Raw genomic sequence first — 25,003 nt, 5'->3', positions numbered from 1 at the left:
GGGGGGAAAGAAGGTAAGAATTTAGTGTGAGCAAAGAAAACCACATTTGCACAATAACATTTATTCCATATTAAGAAAAAGTAATAACGATCAACAGAAACTATTTGGGGAAAGTAAAGACTTAGGACTTACTACTGGCTTCCTCCATTCGCTACAAAGAACATGTGTAAGAGTCTATGCAATGAACATATCCCAAACACAGATACTTACTTTCCATATCCCGTAAAGATTAACCAGGGGAGGATGGAGTTCAGTAAGAAGCTGATAAACAAAAAAAAAAAAATTCATTAAAAAGAATGTGAGATATCACATTATACTACTAAAAAATAAAATGTGGCCAACCCAATTCATACTACAGAAGAAGCTGCATGGGCCAACAAAGGAACTAAGCAGGATGGCCCAGCGTATGATAGATACCAATCTTCCAGTGTAATGTGATTGAAAAAAAATAATAAAGTATACATTAGTGTGTGATTGCATGTGTGTGTGTGTGTGTAAGTGTTTGTTTGTGTGTGTTTGTGTGAGTGTATATGTGTGTAAGTGTAAGTGTTTGTGTGTGTGTATGTGTGCAAGTGTGTGTGTGTATAATTGTGTATGTGTGTGTGTGTGTGTACGTGTGCGTGTGTGTATGTATGTATGTGTGCGCGCGCGCGTGTGTGTACTCACTGTACGGGTGCTGCGCCACAGTGCTCATCGTGGTCTCCAGGGGCTCGCTCACACCGTACTCGTTCTCGGCGCTCACGCGGAAGTTGTAGGAGTGACCTTCCACCAGACCCATGACCTCGTAGTGAGTGCCACGGACAAAGCGACTCACAGGCTCCCACCTGCCAGTAGCCACGTCCTGTTTCTCTACCACGTAGTTGCTCACAATGCTTCCTCCATCTTCCTGCAGGGTGGAGACATCCACATAGGAAAAAATTCAGTTATTTGAAACGAACAAAAACAAAAAAAATAAAATTGAAAGAACCAAAAAAAACCCTCCAAATAATAAAACAATGTTTTAAAAAAATACACCCCCAAAAAAGCTAAGAATTCTTGTTCGCCAGTCCAAGAATTATGACAGTGAGTACAAATTGAATTATGTTATTATAACAACGATCTTTGCTTTCTAAGACAGGGGACTCCTCTCTCCGTGAAGACTAGGAGAACACAAATCCGTAAAGAGAAGAGAAGGTTGAACTGTAGTTTATTCAGTGGATCGGTCCCCTTTAACTGAACACGGTTAGTCCGAAATAAGCAGTGACCCAATCAAAGGAAAAAGAAATCACCAATTTTTTCTCTCCTTTATTTGAGCAACTCCTTTAACCCAAAAACCCAGCGAAACTGAAGAAAATATGTCAGTTGCACAGATTTCAGTTTAAGCAGACTCCACTATATTTCTTTTTTACTAAAGTCAGTTGACATTGTTAGTCCTTGTGTCATCAAAGTTCAACAACTGAACACAGTTGAAGTGACCCGTCTTAGAAAGCAAAGTCATCATTGTTATACTGAACAATTAGTTTGATATTAAACAGACAGACATTGCGGCAAATAAATAGTTATAAACTTGCTACACAGAAACATTAGTCTTGTACTAGCATCTGCTCTACAGCAACTACTACTACTACTACTACTACTACTACTACTACTACTACCTTTGATCCAAGAATTAGTCCCCTGTTAACATTCTGCACAGTTTCATGACTACATAGGCTATATATAGCACTATTACTATAATGTAAGAACTATGAGATTCATGCAAAGTAATGACTGTTAGCTCACTAATAGAGCATCATTTTTTGGTCCACAGAGCAAAAATAAGCTAGGAGCATAATAAGTTCTAATGTATTCTTTTCATACAAGCAAATCAAGTTTTACAATCTATACTTCTTGTCTTCTCTACATCAAGCAATGCTTAGGTTTTCCTTTCGTCAATTAAACCCCTACATGTTCCCCAGTGGAAGTGTGTTCATCATAGGATGGTAGGATAAACTAGCTAGGCTGCTTTCTCTACCTATGTGTATTATGTGTGTTTCTGTGCATCAGTGTGTTAGGTTATGTGTAAGTGTGTGAGTGTTTATAAATGTGAGTGAGTGTGTGTGTGTGTGTGTGAGTGTGTGTGTGTGAATGTGTGTGAGTGTGTATGTCGGTGTATGTGTGTCTGAGTGTGTATGTGGGTGTGTGTGTAAGAAGGAGAGAAAGAGAGAGAGAGAGAAAGAGAGAGAGAGATGGAGATAGATAGAGTGAGAGAGAGAGTGAGAGAAAGAGAGACAGAGAGAATGTGTGTGTGCATGTGTGTCTGGAAAAGACTTTTTAGACTACGTCTACATTGATAAAGACACTATAATAAGAATTCAGTTGGGTAGAATCGTAATATGTTTCACCATTAACCTAACTGGGCTCCTTATCTATCCATGCACTTCTTCAACTCAAAAACACACAAATAAAACAAGTTATTTGAAACAAAGTCAGCACACAAGAAACAAGTAAAATAATTAAACAAAACAAAACAAACTAAAAAAAAAAGCATGCTAAGAACTTGGGTCTATATTGTGTTGCTTTTCAACTTAATACATCCTGGGTTTTTTTTTTCCCTTAAAGTAAAATTTTTCAGAAATTACCGGTTACACTACAACAGAATCATGCTGTATTGCACTTTGGATTGTTGTCATGGCAACAGTACACCATTGCAAGGGTAAAAGGTATACAACTCAGTTAAGTGGTATATTGCAACATTTGCATTTATCTGGATTTCTTGTTCGAAGACGCAGGACGGAATGCACAAAAAGGCTGGGGTACATGTCTTCCACATCTGTTTAATAGGGAAATCAGTGAAAAGGCAAGGGAAGTGCGCATTCTATCTATAGGTGCTTTTGGTAATGAAACTTGCTTCAGATTCCTCAAGTTTTAATACATAAGATATATTTTAATATAGGATTGGTTGAAAATGGGGAGGGGGGGGGGGGAGATTGTAAAAAAAAAATTGTGCGTGGTAGTGAGTGACAAATTAATCAAAATCAAATCCAAAAGGTAACGAAAAGGTCGCAAACGTCATTTACACAAGAAGGAATAGGAAAAGGAAATTTGAAAAAAAAAATCTCCAAAAAGAGGGGCTGTGGGAGGGAGATATAAGGCGTGGACAGAGAGCATGCAAAGTTACAAAAGATACCAACAGAGTTGAGGTAATGTAGAGGATTCATGGATTTGAGCAGTCTGATATCTCCTGGCACTGATTTCTGAAAAGTTTGGGAGAATTTAAGTCGCAGAATGCACCAGCCCGCACTGCAGCTGTTAGAAGGGGGCAGGTTCTGAAAAGCTTTGGAGAGTTTGTCGCAGAATGCACCAGCCCGCAAAGTTGAGAGAAGGGGGCGGGTGGACCAAAACCCATTCAGTCACAACTACTTATTTCTTGCTCTCCTTTTCCACTGATACACCAATAATTCACCCCAACTTCACGTCTCTGCTACTCTTTATAATTTCTCCCACAGTATTTTTCATTACCAACATTTCTCTTTAAGAATGTATTTTTTCCCTAGTTTTGATTGTAATATAAGGTTTGTGACAACAATGCATCACATTATTTGAATCCTTTGAATTAAATAGACCCCTATAGTCTTCTATCTTTCTATTCTCCAACACTCATCACCGAGTTGAAATGTTTAGTTTGTAACAAATAGTTAAAAGATCATCTGACTCAGATTGCCTCTGAGAGAATACCACGTGAGGAATCATCCAACACATCAACCTTTTTTGCTTTAAATTTACTTATCTTCATTACTATGTTCTAGATCAAATGTACTGTGCACACTGTCACATATGACATTTTGATATAATATAATTATACTAATGTGCATGGCTTGACTGAATCATGAATTAGAAAATGACAACTCAACACGAGAAAAAGAATATTAATTCCAGAAAGCCCTTTCCTCCACAAAAAAAGAAAGAAATTGAAATGAAAAGAATACAGCAGGTTATACAGAGCTATTAAAACAGAAATAAAACCAATCCAGAGAAGTATATAAGATTACAAAACTGAAAATAAAAACTGTTATAAAGTGTTATGTATTAAGCGTTATGAAGTTATGTCTAAAGCATTATTAAGCATTATGCGGTTCCAGCTACGTCGAGCATGTTCAGAATTTGTTACCCCGTATCGCGTCTGTGCTGCCTGAAATGATGGGCAGCCATTTGTCAAACATAAACATCTGCTTACGTTGCCATAGAAACGTGAAGGCATTCTTTTCCTCCTTTTTATGACAAAGAACATTTATCTTCCTGGGTAACAGCGTGAGCCACAATTCGTTGGAATAAAATGCAAGGCAAAAACAGCTCTTCAGCTGCCACCCCTTTGGAAAATTTGATTTTTCCACCGTTAAACAAAGAGCAATATAACAGTCTTATGGATGTTTTTCTTCCACATGTAGCAAAGCTCACTGATAAAGCAAGATAGACTTACAAACAGTGGGCGAATGGTGGGGTGCTCTGGTGGGTTTTGCTCCTTCTTTCCTATCAAACATCTATCATCTTATCTCTCCTCCATCTTTTCTGTGTATACTCTCTAGTAATGGCATCACCTCTAATGTTCAGAATTTATATTATGACCTATTAAGTGTTGCAAGTTCTGTAAAACTCTAAATAAAACAAGAATTAAACACTTGCAAACGAATATAACACAACAGTTTGCTACAGGGCCAGAGTTCCAGTCTATCTACGAACAATTGAGACCTGGGGATTCTACAGCAAGAACTACACTACAGAAGTTATTCTATTTTTAGCTACTGTTGATTAAACTCTACAATGCTAATTCTGTCATGCGTGAGAATGTTGGAAACAAAATGAAAGACGTAAATCAATAAAATCAATAAAACGAGACTTCACAGTAAAATGCAGCAAAAAGACAAAGGATGTTATAATCATTACTTTAAAATCTCCCTCTAGCCATATGTCTGAACACCTTTACTGTTACAGCTAGTTTTAAAAAATACACAAAAAGCAAAAAAATACTCGAAATGGTTACACTAACAAACTTTTTGTCATGTACATCATAACTTTCAAATCTACGAAAGAAAGAATACTCAAAGTCATCAATAGGCATTCAAAGATTTCAAGATAAATGGAAACTCAAGTAAGATCAATCAAGAAGACACCCTAATGTAACTACTAAGTAATTAGTCTTGATAGCTTGTCTGAAGTGAAACAAAAGGTTAATAGAGATGTAAACTTTTCTATTACTCATAAATTCTGTTCATTTGCAGCACATCAGGAGTTCAGACTTCATCTGTGATATTGACTCAGAAGCTGTGTTGAAAGGGACATTAAATCATTCTGCACCATAATAGATCATGACAAAGTCCATCAGAGACTTGCGCTGAAAGAGACATTAACTCTTTCTGTAGCATAATTTTCCATGACACAGTGCAAGCATGGGGGTGGAAGGCTGATGTGTTTGTTTGAGGAATGGGAAGAGGATACTTCACCCACAAACACAACTACCTCATAGCCAGTCTCATTAATTTCAATAATAGTTTGTCTACCAAAGTCTGACGATGAACAAATCATCTACAGAGGAGAATATTTCTTAAAGAGAAATATAAATGAAATATAGATTAAGATGACTTTTGACTTCTTACGACTTGAAGAACTGGGTGTCTTCAAAAGAAGTGGCAGAACCAGCATGGTACAGGGGGTGGAAAGACGGGTTATTAATCAAATGAACATCGGAATGATCAGCAGATGGACTCTGACTCTCAGGTGGATATTGGAGCGGGGAGCAGAGCACGTATGGCAATGCCCGGAGTGCTATGTTGTTCCCAGGATCAGGTAATCAATCAAGTAATGGCTTCTGCTGTGGCCAGTGAGACCAAATCTAGCGGAGAAGAATTTGCCACATTTTGAACATTCAAAAACATCATATCCTTTTGAGGGTGTGCACATCCAGTCTCATTATGTACATCTCAGACAAAACCTTGCTGGAGAAAAAAATTTGGCGTATTTCAGAGCATCAACCGACCACTGACCTTTGGAGGATTCCAGGACAACACACACGACTCTGGGGAAACGTCCTTGACCTCAATGGGTCCCTCTGGCTTGCTGGGGGCATCTGTGTGAAGGAGACAGAGAGAAACATCATGAGACCCTGGTTTATTTATTACCGTACATAAAGGGACCCAAGTTCATTCAGACAACCAGCATCTGTGGCGTAGCTTTGTAACGTCTGCAGAAGGTCCCCCATGAGTCATTTTGATAATCAGAAAACAAAAACTCAACATCCAGTCTTGGTGTGTATATATTTTCATAAAGAAATATCTACTTTAAATAAGTTCTGACTCTTCTTCTTCTTTATTTTCGATGACAGTCAGAAGGTCTAGATCTGGTGGTGTGCAAAAACTGTATAGTTTGTGTTAGATCTCCTCTAACTTTGACTCAGCTTCCACATAGAGTGGTAAAAATTACATTTTTAGGTTAACATATAAAGCATTTCATGATCAATAATAGTCTACACAACATTAAATAGTTTGTCCGTTAAAACTATAAAAGTGGATAAGATACAAAAACAGCCAACAAAAAATGTCCACAAAAACCTACAACTGCAGACTTACCCACAACCATAAAAAGATGTCTGTCATTACCGAAATCCATAAAAAGATGTCTGTCAAGTCAAAAACCTGCAAGTGCAAACTTACCCACAACCACAAAAAAATGTCTTTCAAAAACTTACAAGTGCAGACTTACCACACAACCATAAAAAGATGTCCGTCAAAAACCTACAAGTGCAGACTTACCGACAACCACAACATTCATGGCCACGGAGTCCGTGCCCTTGTCGTTGGTGAGGGTCAGCTGATATTTGCCGGCATCTTTCATCTCAGCCTTTTTACAGATGAGAGTCATAGCGTCGGGCTGCACGTCCAACTTGATGCGATCTGTCTCGTGGACCGTCATGCCACCCTGTGGGAATAAACAAACACAAAAAACACTTAGATGACTCATTAAAAAGGTTTGCTAGCTCCATACATTCCATCCCGACAGCCGTAGTCCTCAACTGACACCAGTAAATTAAGAATACCCTAGTAGAAATCAAAGTCATTTGGTGAAAGATCTTTTCCATTTACTGGCTGTAAAACTAGGAACATCCTACCTCATAAATTGAGAGAAATAGAAAATACTCAGTCTTTAATAATCTATTTGAAATCTCATATAATATATAATTTTATAACAGAAATCCAAGTTCAACTTTTCATTCATCCAAGACTAGCTCAGACAGGTTGAGGGGCTTCTACAAATAAATACATTAACTAAGTGGGTTTCCTGCAAGGCAGCGTCCAGGGAAAAAGAAGCAGAGGCAGACTGAAGAAGAGTTGGGAGGACAACATCAAAGAATGGAAAGGCCTGGAACTCAAAGACACACTGAGAAAAGCTGAAGACCGGAAGGAGTGGAGGAAGCTGGTGGCCAAATCTTCTAAAGCGCCCCGACGGACATCCAGTCTACGGGACAGGTGAAGGTGAAGGTGAAGGTGAAGGTGAAGTGGGTTTACCTGAGTCCATGTGGCGGTGGGAATGGGGTTGCCAGAGAAGGGAATGCTGATCTTGAACTCCTCTCCCACTTTGGCCTTGATGTCTTTGACGGTGGGCAGCAAGTCACGGTTGATCCTCGGAGCCACTGGGAGAAGAGGAGAAACACAATGTGGTCAGCATTAAGATAAGATAAGATGCATCATTTAACCACATGCAGGAGTTATGGTTTGCCATAAATTTGAGCTGATACGGTTAAACAAAAGGCATCTGTGGTCTAGTGGTACGGTTGTTGAGCTCGCTGTTATTTCCATGAGAAAAAAACTTTGCACAAATTTTCCTCTCTTCACACCAAGATGAGAAAGGGTACCTAGCGAAAGATCTTGTCAGTTTTGTTTTGATGAAGTTATTACTCCAACAACCCTGCAACTATTTCATCAACTGCTGTGCTTCCCCTGGTTTTTAAGGATCTAGACACAAGATCACTTTTTAAAACATTGCATATTACCCAAAAGAACATGATTACTATAACAGTTCTTTTTAAAAATTTAATAAGTACATCTGATTTAAAGAAAGGAGAACAATAACTATAATAATTGTAATAATAATATTAATAATGATAATAATAATAATAATAATAATAAAAATAATAATAATAATAATCATTATAATAATAATAATAATAATAATAATAATAATAATAATAAGAAGAAGAAGAAGAAGAAGAAGAAGAAGAAAAAGAAGAAGAGCAACAACAATAACAACAGCAACAACAATAATAACAACAAAAAGAAGTAGCAGCACAACAACTCACCAGGTGGTGGCAGAGCCTTGATGTTGCCGCTGCCGTCGCTGAACTCTCCAATGCCAGCGTTGTTGACGGCAGCCACACGGAACTCGTACTGCTTGCCCTCCTGCAAGCCCTTGGCCGTGAACTCTGTGTCATTGACATCTCCGATGTTGGCCCTACACGGAAATATGGGAAACGTTCGGACAAAATGAATAACTTCTCAAATTTCATTCTCATGGAAATAGACACGTAACACTTATAGGTGAAGTTTTTACAATTTATAAGTTGGAATAATAAAAGTCATTTTGTACTTTAAGAATACAGCATCAATAGAAAATCTATAAATTTGAACCTAGTGTCAACTTTTGGCCAATATCTCCATTTGTGAATTGCGAGAGCTCATTTTGTCAGCACTCCTCACATATAGTTTGAGTAAGATTTTTATGCGACTTGCAACACGAATAGGTTATTTAAGTGCAGGAGATTTGAGGTGTTACGAGAGAGTAATATACATAGAAAAGAAAGTGGAGAGAAGAGGATGATAGCTGTTTTTGTTTTTGTAGGCTTTTTACGGCGCTCGCAACTGCATAAGGTCATATGAGCCCCAGAAGATTAAAGGTGTTACAAGAGAGTAACAAACATAAAAAAGAAGAAGGGGAGATAGGGTCGATAGATGTTTGATAAGAAAGAAGGAGCAAACCACACCAGAGCACCCGTCAACCATCTACGGATGATAGCTGTTTGATAGGAAAGAAGGAGCAACACGCGCAACAGGAACAGGAAGGGACTGGTTTCAGAAAGATGAACAGGAAGGGATTTGGTACTCTAACATTAGCCATACATTTCTTATTATTACGATTATCTCATTTGTATATTTTGAGGAATGGAAGAAAGCTTTTTGAAAAGGCGACTACTGGAAGTTTTTTCTACACTTTTGGTTTTGTACGAAAGATTGAAGATTGTTGGAGAAGGAGTAGGAACTCAGCTGTAATTAAAAGAAACATGAGTTTGCTCAATTCAGAGAAACATAAACTCATACAAATCTGATAAATAGAAATAGTTTTAGATTGGAACCTTGCTATAAAACCTCTTCTCAATGATGATTTGATACAACTGTGGAGGACAAATTTGTCGCTTTTATCATTTTTTTTCTTTATTCGTAGGCTGAGAAGTATGGAAGAACATTGTTTTTCCTATCCTGTTGAAAGAGGCACTTTTGAATTTCAACTTTTTACTTGGTGTTTTCAGCTTTGATTTTAAAACCTTGGATAAAATATTATTCATCTTCATCAATTATGAAATCATCTTAGCAGTCACTCCAAAGAACTGTGCACATACTTTGTCCAGCGATCGTCTCCCTTCTCCCGCTTCTCGATGACATATCCCTGGATGGGGTTGCCGCCATCTTTCTTGGGCGGATTCCAAGACATCGTGATGGAGTCCTCCGTAGTGCCCACACACTTGGGCGCACTCGGGGCTCCGGGGGCATCTGAGAGATAGGGTGGAGACATGGAACACTTAGAGAAACAAAATGCTAAAATAGTTCCAAATGTACATAACTTTTCACTTTAACCCTATTCATACGCCCTGGGGTAATTTTGTACCCCCGGGGTTGTATTCTTCACATTTTAGAATACTTCTAGTATGAAGATCTCTTTGGAACTTTCAGTATTTCTCAAAAAATCATTTTGACAGACTGTTATGCAAAGCGTACAGATCGGATTAATGAGTAAATTTCCTCTTTGAAAGTGGTGGCACAGAGTTCCCCACATCGTAAGGATACAACAGTAAAACATGACATAAGGATAGGTTTAACAAAACAAACTGTTGTGTCTGCAGTAAATACTTGTACTTCACACCATAGACTTGAATTATAATATCCTAAACCAGGCATCATTGTCATAGCCACCACTTTTTGCTTTCTATGAAATATCATTTTGCTCCACTGGTGCGCAACTCTTTGCTTTCTATAAAAACTTTGCAGCGCTGGTGTGCACAACGGGCACCCCCATTAAAGACAAAACCCTAGTCTCGCTATCGTTGAGTGTGACCGCAACCTTTCCCTCCTTGTCCTTCATGTGGTTCCAAACAAAGTCAAGTGGTGTACTCCGCAGTGAACCGGAATTACATCAGAGTGCCCAGTCGTGGATATTAAAATGCAAAAACATGCTTCACACGACATATTTATACATATGTGCAAAATAAAAACTGATAAAAAATGTGATCTAAAAAACAGTTCTTTCCATTGCATCACAAAAGGGGACAGTCCATTTCAGATGAAGTTCACTTCTCTTGATATTAAGCATAAGTTTTTAATAAAAAGAAGACATTTTTCTTCCACAGCCTGGTCAACAAGGGACAATTAGTCATTTGTATTTTGGCAACTACTGGGTACATGAACTAACAGTGTGAGGTTAGTGAGGTGATTTTACCATACTTTTGGAAAGTCTGAGAAAACACTGAATATAATTAAAGGGAAAAGGAACTATTGGCCTAACCCAGGCAGAGAGACGCAAAACTCCCTTGGAGCCTGGAAGACCTGTGTCGTACATCACTTTTTGGACTATTAAAGACTGGGATGTCCATTTAAAGATGAGAAGGAAGAAGAACAAAAATGGAAAAAAATCGTGTAGCAGCAAAAAACACAACACAGTGAACTGACCGTAAGGCAATTTGGCAAGCACCGGTGTTTCCGTCTCCAGGAAGTCGCTGACCCCCTGGGAGTTCTCAGCAGCTACACGGAACTCGTATTTGGTGCCCGGCTCCAGGTTTCTCACCTGGCAGGTTGGGCTGTTGATGAAGGAGCTCACCTTCTGCCACCTGTTGGTGCCGGCCTGGGGACAACAAGGGAGGTAACATGCACGGTCAGACTTTCATGTGTGGCTACTTACTTTACTTCTTTATTTTACTCTACTTTATTTTATTTTATTTTACTTTATTTTATTTTATTTTATTTTACTTTACTTTATTTTATTTTATTTTACTTTACTTTACTTTACTAAACTTTACTTCTTCAATTTTTACTTTACTCTACTTTCATTTCCTTTCCTTTCCTTTAAATTTTTGCTTCCTCTTGCATTGATAGATGTCAAACGGAGGTGCTATTTTTGGCCCAGGGCTAAATAAGTGGCTTCTGTTGTAGATATGCTGTTGTGTTGGAGGACCTTATTGATGCTATCTAGCCAAGTTTTTCGTGGTCCACGTCTGCCTTTTGAGCCTCATTCTCTTGTTTTATGTGTAGATTTGTACCATAAAATGCTCTATTAAAAGAAATGTTTAATAAAAATACTTATAGAAAAAGAGTACACCCTGATTTGACAAGGACCTTTTCCATCTTACAAAAAAAAAATTAAAACCATCATTGTTTGTTTTCTGTTCGTAATTATCTTCTTTTATATTTCTCTGGGAAAATTTGACTTTTTCTTTCTAATACTATTACTGCTAGTCTTCTCTCTACCACCATCTTCCCACAGTTTTCTCAAGGATGTCATAACCGGTCTCTTTATATCGTTGTTTTTTTTTGGTCATATTTCTTTTGTCAAAGCAGTCATAACTAGTTTTCTCTCCATCATCATCTTCTCTTATGTAAAAATGTTCTCGAATCAATCTTTTCTCATCGCTATCTCTTCTTCGCTCTATTCATCCATCCATCATTCTATCATGTTTCATCATCTTTTACCTTTCTCTTCTCAACTATGTAGTTGGTGATCTTATCTCCACCGTCGTCTTTCGGTGCACGCCAGTTCAGCGTGAGAGAATCTCCATCGATCTCCGTGGCCTCGAGGGGACCCTGTGGTGTGCCAGGTTTGTCTGGAGGGGGAAGATTTAAGAATATGTAAAATATGACAGAAGACAGATTATGCCGAATAGCATAAGAAAGCGACAGGCAAATTTCTTCGGACAGACAATGCGGAAAGAAGCATTGGAGAATATTGTAACAGGCAAGTTTGATGGAAAGAGAGGCAGAGGCAGACAGAGGGAAAAGATACTGGACAAGATGACAACATGGCTAGGAGCAGCTAGAACAACAGACACCATTGCTGCAACGCAAGACAGAGTGAAGTGGAGGTCCATGATCGCCCACGCCAGACGGCAAGTCACCGGATGATGATGATGAAAATATGACAATGACAATGACATTATTAATTATTATTATTATTATTATTATCATCATTGTTTTTATTGTTATTGTTATATTTATTGTTGTTATTATTATTATTATTATTATTATTATCATTATCATCATTATATTATATTATTATTATCATTATTATTAATATTATAAATTATCAGGCTTATATTTTACTCACCCAGCACATTGACGCTGAGAGACAGGGTCTCTGTCCCCTCTGGGTTCTTCAGGGTCAGCTGATACTTGCCGGTGTCGTCTCTCTTGGCCTTGGCACAGTGCAGGATGGCGTGGTCATCTGTGAGCTGTGGTGGAGAACAGATAAATGTCAGCAATTATAATAACAATAATAACAATAATAATAATAATAATAATATTAAATCATAATAATCATAATCATACTAATAAATAATAATAATAATTATTATTATTGCTCAATCCTGATTAAAGTACACAGGCTCTGAGCGCTTTACAATACAGTACAACGTACAACAGTAACATAAAACGTTGAGTTCTGACCAAAAGAAAATCTCTTCAAATATTCACCTTATTAATTTAAAATCAGAGATGACCAGCTGACATTTGAATGTATAAAAGGATTTGATTGCTCTTAAAGTACTTCGCAAAGCATTCCAGATCTTGGAGCCTTGATATTCCAATGCCCTTTCACCCATTATGTCTCTAAAACTTGACCCACAGACTACAAAACAACTCATCTTTCAGGTACTATTATAAGGAGTCCACAGCATTTTCTCTTTCTACTTAAAATGATGCTATGAAGTAGAGAAGATTATCTCTTTATGTAAACTGCCAAAAACCCAACACTCCCTACTTTGATCCATTAGCATATCCCAGGCTAAGGACAAAAGGTTGGACTTTAGGAGAACCCCTTTTCATGACTACACACAAATTTCCATTATTTTCCTTATAATTTGCTTATATATCCCGGATCATCTCAGCTGTTAAATACCGAGAGACAATAATTTCTTGTATTTTTTGTGTGTGTGTGTGTAAAATGTATAAATATTCATAAACACCATTCTAAGATGACCCACTTACAGTGACAGTTTGCCTTGGTGCGTCGTCGACGTCCTTTCCATCCAGGGTCCAGTTTGCTGTAGGCTTAGGGTATCCCTTGTAGGGGACCTTGATGGTGAACTCTTGACCCGCCTTCACGTTGATGTCCTTCAGGCCAGCCTTGTCAATCTTGGGCTTCTCTGGAACAACGCAGAATAACATAGATAGATAAGACAACATGGGAGAAGAAACAAATTTTAGACACAGGTAAGATGAGATAAGATTCCAAAGAAGAAGCTGAAACAATCTTTTCTAATCAACAGACTTGTCCTGTTTATATAATTGTTAAACTATACAGTCAATCACAGGTTAAACTCTTTAAACCCCATCAGACTCTGGTAGTGTCCTGTAGTGTCCGGCATTAATAACCCTGTTACCCATCGGACCATCCGATACCAGTGACAACTGTTTCGTTCCATTTAGTGCTAGTTTTTGCTTGTTTTCCCCAAACCAAGTTTATAAGTAATGACTAAGCCTTTGTTTCTGCCATTTAGAAGTTAGAGGCAAGCTTTTGGGGTTATAATGAGACATAGTGCGGCAGGTTTAGGAGACCGTAGAAAAAACTCTGGGAAACGGTGGAAATAACTCAGGGTCTAAAGAGTTAAGCACACGCTCAATTACTAATGCACTGGACCAGTATCTTTCAGGTTTCTCTCTCTCCTTCTCTTACTTCTCTTCATGTATTGCTACTGATGAAATTTATCCACAAATATTGCTAGTGGTGAAGTTTATCCACAGGTATTACTGCAGATGAAGTCTATCTGCAGGTATTGCCAATGACAACTTGGACTTGTAATTGGACGAATATTCAAACATAAGCTTATGTAACTTTAAATCATTTACTGATCGGATCCTGTATTGACATTTTTTCTCTCCCCCTCCAGCCTACAGTCATACCTGGCTGTTCCTCCCTGTCTCCCCCCCTCCCCCTCCAGCCTATAGTCATACCTGGCTGTTCTGCCACCTTGATGTTATTGGTGGGCTTGCTGGGCTCGCCTGGACCAATGGCGTTCTCCGCGCGGATCCTGAACTGGTACTCATCTCCTTCCTGCAGGCCTGTGATCGTCGTGTTGAGCTGATTGGCCGGCAGAGTGGCACACTCCATCCAGTCCTCTCCCTTCTTCTTCTTCTCCACGACGTAGCCTGTCAGTTTGCTGCCACCATCGTTGGCGGGCTTGGCCCAGGACAGAGCCACCGAGTTCTTGGTGATTTTGTCCACGTTGGGGGGAGACGGAGCACTAGCGGGGACTGCAGACACAGAGAGAAGGGGAACAATTACAACATTTCAACTTTTATATTTTGTCCACATTGGGCGAAGATGGAGTGCAAACGGGGATTGGAGACACAGAGGTAGAGTAAAGAAATACAACATTTCAACATTTTAACACTTTGCAGTCACTTGGCGCAATAATGCGCCGGTGAAAATTATCAGTTCGGGTCACCTGGCACTCTTCTGCGCCAGGCCCGAGAAGTCCGTTGCAGTCACTCTCCTGGCTGGGTGACCAGATCGGGTATTTTGTACTGCTGGCTGTGTGACTGCAAAGTGTTAAACAAACTTTTCAGGAAAAGAGAAAACAGCAGCAGCAACAGAACAGGAAAGCATGTTGAGTTACAAAACTTGTAACATAAAAGTGATTTTTCTGTTACCCAAAAGTTATTCCGATGTTCTCCACTGGCCAAGATGTTAAAAAGTAATGTATAGTAAAGATAATTAGTTGTACATACCACAAGACAAAACAGTCCTGTATATCCAGCAAACTAAATAATTATGTTCATTGGATATCTGTCCTTCATTTTCAGTATAGTAGATATTAAACATTTCCTTCACTTCCAACTAGATAGGTGTATGAATATTGAAAGCATTTTGTGCACACTATTCATCATTAGGTCTTGAGGTGCAAGATAGTCAGTTAATTTACACCACAAAAGCAGTGCCTGAGGCTGGTGTTTTTCAGTCGTGGATTCTTTTCCCTACAACTGTGTGATAAGTGATTCCCTACAACTGTGTGTTAAATCCAACAACTGTGTGATAAGTCCTACAACTGTGTGATAAGTGATTCCCTACAACTGTGTGATAAGTCCTACAACTGTGTGATAAGTGATTCCCTACAACTGTGTGATAAGTGATTCCCTACAACTGTGTGATAAGTGATTCCCAACAACTGTGTGATAAGTGACAACTGTGTGATAAGTGATTCCCTACAACTGTGTGATAAGTGATTCCCTACAACTGTGTGATAAGTGATTCCCAACAACTGTGTAATAAGTGACAACTGTGTGATAAGTGATTCCCTACAACTGTGTGATAAGTGATTCCCTACAACTGTGTGATAAGTGATTCCCAACAACTGTGTGATAAGTGACAACTGTGTGATAAGTGATTCCCTACAACTGTGTGATAAGTGATTCCTGTATGATAAGTGACAGCCTACAAATGAACCGACCACACATTTAAGTCAGTCAGTCAGCGGAACAACTCACAGATGGGATCGCGAACGATGTGTTTGGGTGTTGCCTTGCTGGGTTTTCCCGGCCCACCGTCGTTCACGGCCATCACGCGGAACTCGTACTCAGAGCCTTCGTTCAACTTGATGACGCTGAAGGTCGTCTCTGGCACGGGGAACACGGTGGCCTTGGTCCAGTCCTTGCCCTTCTCCTTCTTCTCAATCATATAGCCTGGGGAAAAAAACCAAACAGGGAACATGTAATAAAATGGAGACCATTTTGCCAAACAACTTTTCAAGGTAAAGCGAAGAGGACACCAACAAAAAGCAATCTTTACAGATGGGATGAAACAGGAAAATATCAAGGAAGTCAAGGTGAGAAAAAGAAATAGAAACAAAAGCTGACTTACAAAAAAGAAATACCTACCAGCTCATGGATGAATCAGAAAAGAAAATATTTCACTTTACCAAGAGCATGTTTTTTTAGAACATATTATCTTAGTAGGTGGAGAAGAAGGGCTTTTAGCTTCGGTAAGTCATTGAATAATGAGAGAAAAGCAAGAAAATGCAGAGTAACAATGAAGTGATAAGAAGACATACAAACCATTGATGATATGTGAGACATGCTAACAAAATGAGTTATTTCTCGCAATCCATGAATGGAGATATCAGCCAAAAATCAACACAAGGGTCACATTCGTAGATTCTAAACCAATGACATTCTCTTCAAGTTTAACATGTTTTTTATCATTTCATACTAATAAATTGTAAAAATTCAACCTATAAATTTGACGTATCTATTTCCACCGTGTTAAAATCTGAGAGGTAACTCATTTTGTCAGCACACTTCACATATACTCACAAACCAATGACAGGAAACGCTGATAGAAAGAGAAAAGAACAAGAACGAGAAAAAGACAAGACAACAGTGTATCTCTTAAGAAAGACAAGGAGACAGCAGAAAATGGGGAAATAAATAATTTTTGTCTTTTTAAAGATGATCAGGAACAACCAGTATTGCTGAGACTGAGAGAACCAAATGAGATTGAGTTAACTTATACAATTAGATACAATTAGTTAAGAGTTTTCAAAGATTATTACAAAATGAGAAGTGTACCTTTGATGGGGTTTCCTCCATCATTGACCGGTTCCTTCCAGTTGAGAGTGACGGAGAACTTGTCGTACTTGCCGATCTCAAGATCTCTGGGGGCATCGGGCGTGTCTGAGGGGGGAGAGAGAGGGTAACCAGGGTCAGAGACGGGGGAATTGAATGATGTAATATGTGTCTGGGGGAGGGGGGGGAGAGGGTAATCAGGGTTAGAGATTGGGGGAATGGTATGGTGTAATGTACGTTGGGGGGAAGAAAGGATAACCTTGCGAGGTCATCTTGGAACAGACCAGACTCTCGTCAGCCACCCAGGTGATCTGTTATTGTATTTTCTACTAGACTGCTCTGCCGGAGTATTTATATTCCTATCTTTTATCTTTTTACTGGCAAACGTCTCCTTATATTCCTTTTCTGTCAAATGTTTTCCTTCATTCTTGTACTGTCAAATGTCTTCCTATGTTCCTATTCTGTCAAATGTCATCCTTCATTCCTGTACTGTCAAATATCTTCCAATGTTCCCATTCTGTCAAGAGTCTCCCTATTCTGTCAAACATCTCCCAACATTCCTACCGAAAGGATTCTTGGCGGTCATCCTCTGGCTCTCCAGCGGCTCGCCGACCCCATAGATGTTCTCGGCCTTGACCCGGAACTTGTAGTTCTTGCCCTCCTTCAGCCCCTTGGCCGTGATGGTCTCGCCGTTGATCAGACCCGGAACCTTCTCCCAGAAGTTGGAGCCTTCCTCGCACTTCTCAACGATGTAGCCTGAAACATCATGGTAAAAGTAAATTAAAAATTTTTTAAATAATAAATTACACTTTTTATTTGTCCCAGAAGGGCACTTTGGTTTACCATGGCAAACATACATACATAAATACATAATTATAAACACCTACATACAGAAATACAAAGATCAAGTGGAAGATCACGTGGAACCTGGAGAAGAGTCACTGAAATGGATGTACAGAAAAGTGGGAAGACATGGAGTGACATCAAGCGACTAGCCCAGGATAGGTAAATTAATTCTCAAAGTAATACTATACATGTCAAATTATGTTTTCTTCTTGCGAGAGCATCATATTTGCACATCCCCCAAAGCATCTTTTAAAACAAACAATCAGAACTTTTCCACCACATGGAATGTTACATTACCGTAACAACCTTGATTCTACTTGCAATTAACATAGATTTAAAACAAATTGCAAGCTGTGGAGATGGTGGGGGGGGGGATAAGTCCTGAGTTTTGGTGTCTGTGCAATACAGAAAGAAGTTAAGATTTGGCCCAATAAAATAACATGGATGTTAACTGGCTATGAAAAAAATATCCTGAACTTTTCAGACCCTACAGAAACATGTTCATGCGGACTCAAAAATTTACAGGTCATTCTGTCTAATAGATCTTGAATTCTAGATTATTTTCATATAAAATGCAATCTCTGGAATATTGATTCATTCAAACGTCAGCTGGAGTCGTTTCTGTTTTTAAATTAATATGATGAATATTTGGAATATTTTTCTTTAGTCGGAACACTACATTTTATGTTACTGTTGTACGTTGTACTGTATTGTAAAACGCTCAGAGCCTGCATACTTTAATCAGGGTTGAGTGCTATATAAATGTCATTTATTATTATTATTATTAATATTCCAGAAATTTGGATTCCCGGATTTAGCTGGACCACTGGCATCTTTTGTTTGTTTTAGTAAGAGTTTTACGGCGCTAGCAACTGCATAAGGTCATATGAGAGCGCTCTAGCATCTGTATGTAAAAGAAGCTAACCTGTGACCTCTGCACCGCCAGTGTCCGTGGGGGGCTTCCAGGTCAACTTGGCCGTCTCTGCGGTAACGTCGGACACCTCCAGAGGACCCTCGGGCTCTCCAGGCTTGTCTGTAAGGGGGGAAGGGGGGGGGGGAGAGAGAGGGAAAAAGAGAGAAAGAGAGAGGAAGAGGAAAAGACAGAGACAGAGAGAGAGAGGGGGGGGGAGAGAGAGAGAACATATGGAGTGTCTTTATACTTGGTAAAATAATACACATACATGTGTGAAATCAGGTGCTCATCAAAATAATGAATTTGAAGATACTGGCACTGTTCTGACAGTTTGGCAATAGTTTTCAAATTTTTGTTTTTTTTGGTAAATATCTTTTATGTCCATTTAAAAACACATTTTAGTATACAAATAATGTAAATTTTCAGTTTTCAAGGATTCTCAAACTATGGAAATCATCAAACTTAAGCTGCCATTTTCTCAGTAATTTTACCTCTGGAATCAGGTGATTTCCACCTCCTGCAATTGCAGAAATATTGACTTCTATTCAAGATAAATGGGTATTTTTTTCATTGAAAGGTAGACAAATGAACAAGCTTTAAGATGATACCAATAACTTCATATGCACCAAAACTGACAAGCGCCCAATTCCACCGTATTGTGACACATATATACAGGAGAGAGCCAATAAGCTGTTGCACCAGGGACAAGAACATCACACATTTCATATAAAATCTCCGTAAAAGAAAAGACTGACTCAAAACATTGTAGGAGAGGTAAGAGTGGATTAGCAAATGCTGATGTCCATTCACTTTATTTAACTTCTTACTTACTTATTTTTTAAAGATCAGCAAAACAATATTTTTGTTTGAAGAGGCAGTAGTAAGAAGCAATTGATGCAGTGAGAGACAGACGAGTCCCAGTATTTTTATAACACAGCATTACAATGCAAATTTACAATCATGCACCTTGACTTTAAAAAAAAATTAAATCTAATTCAGGTACTTTTACGCCCCCCCCCCCCCCCCCAATTGACACATTTTAGATCAATTAGGAGGTAAACTTTGACCTGGACTGAGAGGGGTATAACTTCCCAGCAGAAAGACTGAGATACTCGATTAAAAATTCTTCCCCCTTGGGAATCAAACACAGGTGTGACACGTGCGACAGCGACGCGTCTAACTGCTGCACAACAGATGTCAGCCAGTATTCTCATGACCCAACATTACAATGCAAGGTTACAGCCATGTCCTTTACTTTGGGTGAACAAAACAAGCCAATCCGACCCACAACCAACGACCTTGACCCTCGACCCACCTAGCACCAACGACCCACCTAGCATGACTCACAACCCACAACCCACGACCCACCACCCACGACCCATGACCCATGACCAAGACCCCATGACCCACAACCTACAACCCAAGACCCACAACCCATTACCCACGACCCTCGACCCACGACCCATGACCCCCGACCCACTACCCACGTCCCACTCACCTAGCACAACCACAGAAACCTCGGCGGTGTCCTCTCCGTTCACGTTGGCGACCTTGATGGTGTACTTGCCCGTGTCCCCTCTCTCGGCCGCCGGCACGTGCAGTTTAGCCTCCTTGTCGTCATTCATCATTTGGGCCTGTGGAACAACACAGAAAACTTTACTGCAGGATAGATGAACATGTGCACTGCTTAAATGATGCTGAAATCATTTATAAATCTGTCCCCAGGGTTTTATGCACCCCGCATAATTTAGCAAAATTTTATCATTTTTTGCATGTTTCTGATTATTTTCCTTTATCATTCTTTGTTAAAATTAACAGAACCGCATAATTTCACATTTTTGGGTTCAGTTTGCATAATTTCAGAATTTTTTTTTCATAAAACCACGGGGACAGATATACTTGTATTAATTTGCATATATACATATTGTTGGAGTTTCATCAATAACAACTTTTATTCCACAGCTTTTTGTTCACATAAGTACTTTATTACTATCAATCTTCAGTGTTCCTATAATTTTGCTTTTGTCTTCCAAAAATAAAAGCATGGGAAAGAGAGGGACTGATGAAAAGACAGAGTGGGAGTGAAATGACAGCCAAAGAAATGTGAAACAGAAATGAGAGCAGAAAAACAGCCATGGGTGATGTGAAAGAAACGTGATTGTAAAACTCAGCTTCATAGAATGAGAAAAGCTAAATATTTCAGAAGCAGTAAATATCTTGAGGAGCAAACTAGAATCAGATAGTTCAAGGTCTCAGGTCAGAGAGAACGTGTAAACTTCACACAGACAAAAAAAAAAGCCAGCAAACTTCATACCCTGTTGCTGAGTGGTTTTCCATTCTTCAGCCACTCTACGGTGGGCTCAGGAGCACCACAGATACCCAGGGCGATGTTAAGAGGCTCTCCAGCACGCACGCGGATCTCTTTGGCACCGAACAAGTTGTCCAGATTGACCTTGGGGGCCTCTGTACAAGTGAAAGAAAAAAATCAAGCACACCATGAATCAATGAAAAAAGGAAATCATGTAAAAGAAATTGTTTTAGTAAGAGTTTTACGGCACTTGCAACACAATAAGCTGATATAAGTGCCGAAGATTAGAGGTGTTACAAGAGAGTAACAAACACACACAGGGGAGATAAAGACGATAGATGTTTGATAGGAAAGAAAAAGCAAACCACACCAGAGCACCCGCCAACCACCCACAAGTAAAAAAAACAACTTTGTCGAAAGTTTTAAGGCACTTATATGACTATTAGATCACACAACATGTTCCACTTAAACAACTTTCTCAAGGGATTACAAAATCATTGAAACTTTTTATCTACATGTGCATGTATTCGCAAAATGTACGGTTTCTTTTCGGGCTAAGAGACAACCTATTTGATCACAATGGACAAGACTCAAGGGAGTCTGAGGTTCAAGGAAAGTGATATGTTCCATAACACAGGTCAGTGGGTACCTACTTGAGATCAATTTAATCAAGAGTTTTATGGCACTTGCAACACAATTAGGTCAAATAAGTAGTGAAGATTTTGAGGCATAGCTAGAGAAAAAAATAGCAAGAAAAGATGGAGGAGAGATAATGACGTTAGATGTTTGATAGGAAAGAAGGAAGTAACCACATCAGAGCACCCACCAACCACCCACAGGCCAGTGGGTTCGAACGTGATGATAATTGGTCACTTTTAAGGACAAGCGGGCTAACCAAGATTTGGGGGGTTTCCAGAAATCTTGACCTACACCAAAAGTGGGCATTGCTCTATAGGAGAAGTTTGGTTTCATTGGTGTGTTTATTTGTTTGGTTATAGAGAAAACTTTCCTTGTCTTTTAAAGAAACTTAATGAGGGGCAAAAACTTTTCCTTTGATTTTCTCAAAACAGCATTTTTCGGGATAGACACCTTGTGCTTAAAAGCGAACAATTAGAGTTCACGTCTTTACCTTTAGCGGGTTTGGCAATGATGGGCACAGACGTGGAGCTGGCCTCCGAAGGTCCAGCCTCGTTGATGGCGTACACGCGGTACTCGTACTCCTTGCCCTCCTGAACCTTCTCGTCCTTGAACGTAGCCTCCTGCGGAAGAACCAAACAAACAAACGTACAGATTTATCATGACAGGGTAGAGCGAAGGAAATAACACCAACGTAACTTTCTACGTGGCATCAGTGGCCTAGTGGTTAGGCTACCGGACTCATAATTGTGAGGTTGCGGGTTTGGGGGTTCGAGCCGTGGGCCGACGTTGTGTCCTTGGGAAAGGCACTTTACACAAATTTTCCTCACTTCACCCAGGTGGGAATGGGTACCCGGCCACAGACAGCGAAAGATCTTGTCAGTTTATTAGTGTTTTAGTGCCTATAAATGGCTGCTTGCACTGTATGCTTCCCAGGAAGTTGAGTTTGTTTCAGAATGCTCTCAGGTCTGCTGGGGTAATAGTATAGATTGTGAAGCGAATAGAGCTTGTTGTTGAGTGGGGAGACAAAATTGTAATGAAGGAATAGAATGAAAAAGACAGTACACTTCTATTACAACAGTGAGCAATGACTCACTCCCGGCGATACCAACTTTGCAATTAGCACGATGTCATTGTGTGTGTGTAGATATATGTGTACGTACGCATGTGTATGTGCGTAACCCTGTATGTATGCTGTCGCTACAACAGAAAATGTGTCTCTTACTGAAATCAAAATAAATTTATTTACAACACTTTTTGCATTGTTATCTCATTAGACTTCAGGGGTAGTTGACCTTTGGCTCCTCAAATCACAGTGCAACTGACTGATCTTACATGTTTGTGAATCTGTAAACTTTCCTATAGGAGAGAAGTGTCCCTTGCTTTTCGTCCCGCTATGTTTATCCACTGACTTCTATTTGTACTTTTAACACTTTGCGGTCACTTGATGCAATAATGCCTCGTTGAAAATGATCTGTTCCGGTCATCTGGCGCAGCTCCACGCCAGGCCCCAGAAGTTTGTTGCAGTCGCTCTCCTGGCTGGGTGACCATATGGGCTATTTTATACTGTTGGCTGAGTGACTGCACAGTGTTGATTGATTGTACTGGACAGAGGTCCTTCAGTTTTTATATGCTGCCTCCTCAGGGCAGAGCTAATATTTTTATTACTTTGAATAAGTCAAAGAGCACAAAGAGAGGAATGTAAAAGATGGGAAGATTCAAGTAACGTATGTATCCAAAGTATAAAAGGCACAACAACACTGTTCATTATCTCTGATGTGCTGTTGGTAAAGAAAAGAGAGACAGAGAGAGAGAGAGAGAGGCAGAGAGACAGACAGACAGAGACAGAGACAGAGAGAGAAAGAGAAAAGGAAAGAGAGAGAGAGAGAGAAAGGGAAAAAGAGAGAAAGAGAGAGGAAGAGGAAAAGACAGAGACAGAGAGAGAGACAGGCAGAGAAACAGTGAGAGGGGCAGTGAGAAAGAAAGAAAGAAAGAGAGAGAGAGAGGAAGAGAGACAAGTGTACAACCACTTGTGTTCCCCTGTCCGTGTGACGTACCGGCACGGGCGTCCTGGTGAGCTTGGTCCACCTGTTGGTCTTGGGCTCCTTTCGCTCGACCTCGTAACCTGTGATGGGGGCACCACCGTCGCTGCTGGGTGGCTCCCACTTGAGGGCGATGAATGTGCGGTCGCGATCCAACACCTCGGGTTTGCCGGGGCGGCTCGGCTCGTCTGGGAAGGAGAAAAGTCCAGAGTTTAGGGCTTGTGAAGATTTTTTTTTTAACCCAACGAACCCGTGACACCGATTTATCTGTGTGCAAGTTATTTGCCTCTACCCCCCGGTCCACGATGATCCTAACTTTGTAGTCAAATAAACTAATACAACTAAACCTGCTCCAACTGCCACCTGTATAAGACAATCACCTGTATGGCGTCAGTGGTCCAGTGGCTACCGGACTCGTAATCGTGAGGTTGCGGGTTCGGGGGTTCGAGCCGTGGGCCCAATGTTGTGTCCTTTGGAAAGACACTTTACACAAATTTTCCTCACTTCACCCAGGTGGGAATGGGTATCTGGCCATAGACAGCCAAAGATCTTGTCAGTATGTTATTGTTTTAGCGCCTATAAATGGCTGCTTGCACTGTATGCTTCCCAGGAAGTTGAGTTTGTTTCAGAATGCTCTCAGGTCTGCTGGGGTTATATCTGGGGTATAGATTGTGAAGTGCATAGAGCTTACTGTTGAGTGGGGAATTGTGCTACACAAATGGTATCTCTTATTATTAGTACAAACAGACATTTCCAATTTCTCCCCTTGTGGTTTTTTTTTACATCATGATGATACTGTTTAAGACATCCACCTATCTTAGACAGCTACTTTTCTCCTTTACAATGGTGCACAGGGCTCTCTCAGACAATTTCGACAACTGTAAATCTCAGTAAAACACACGTGCCCAGTACATCACCAAGCAGCTCTCACCGAAGGGGTTCTTGGCCGTGATTGGCTCCTCCAACTCGAGAGGCTCACTGTCGCCGTTGGGTCCCTCGGCGACCACGCGGAACTTGTACTGGTGACCTTCCTGCAGCTTGGGGATGTTGCACTTGTTGCCCTGGACGGTGGCCACCTTCTCCCACTTGCCCTTGGCCAGGTCCATCTTCTCCACACGGTAACCACTGCAAGCAAACAACGTAATAATAATAATAATGATGATAATGATACAAATAATAAAAATAATAATAACAATAATGATTATCCTCA

The 25,003-nt window shown here is 39.9% G+C and overlaps 1 protein-coding gene across 1 annotated transcript in view; it reads right to left on the bottom strand.

Moving 5' to 3' along the window:
• LOC101852563 (twitchin) overlaps positions 1 to 25,003 on the bottom strand; it is a gene marked incomplete in the record, with an annotated part of 226,069 nt that overhangs the window by 45,048 nt on the left and 156,018 nt on the right. Inside the window, 21 exon segments of the mRNA XM_013086125.2 lie at positions 667 to 886; positions 4,130 to 4,150; positions 6,000 to 6,082; positions 6,765 to 6,930; positions 7,518 to 7,642; positions 8,309 to 8,460; positions 9,623 to 9,773; positions 10,947 to 11,118; positions 11,964 to 12,094; positions 12,595 to 12,718; positions 13,473 to 13,630; positions 14,439 to 14,738; positions 15,972 to 16,166; positions 17,052 to 17,156; positions 17,613 to 17,804; positions 18,820 to 18,927; positions 20,306 to 20,441; positions 21,122 to 21,270; positions 22,245 to 22,374; positions 23,809 to 23,981; positions 24,725 to 24,918. Coding sequence (XP_012941579.1) covers positions 667 to 886; positions 4,130 to 4,150; positions 6,000 to 6,082; positions 6,765 to 6,930; positions 7,518 to 7,642; positions 8,309 to 8,460; positions 9,623 to 9,773; positions 10,947 to 11,118; positions 11,964 to 12,094; positions 12,595 to 12,718; positions 13,473 to 13,630; positions 14,439 to 14,738; positions 15,972 to 16,166; positions 17,052 to 17,156; positions 17,613 to 17,804; positions 18,820 to 18,927; positions 20,306 to 20,441; positions 21,122 to 21,270; positions 22,245 to 22,374; positions 23,809 to 23,981; positions 24,725 to 24,918 — 3,185 coding nt within the window.

Source organism: Aplysia californica, unplaced genomic scaffold, assembly GCF_000002075.1.
Source record: "Aplysia californica isolate F4 #8 unplaced genomic scaffold, AplCal3.0 scaffold00437, whole genome shotgun sequence".
Classification (NCBI taxonomy): domain Eukaryota; kingdom Metazoa; phylum Mollusca; class Gastropoda; order Aplysiida; family Aplysiidae; genus Aplysia; species Aplysia californica.
This window is presented reverse-complemented; position numbering and strand designations above follow the sequence as displayed.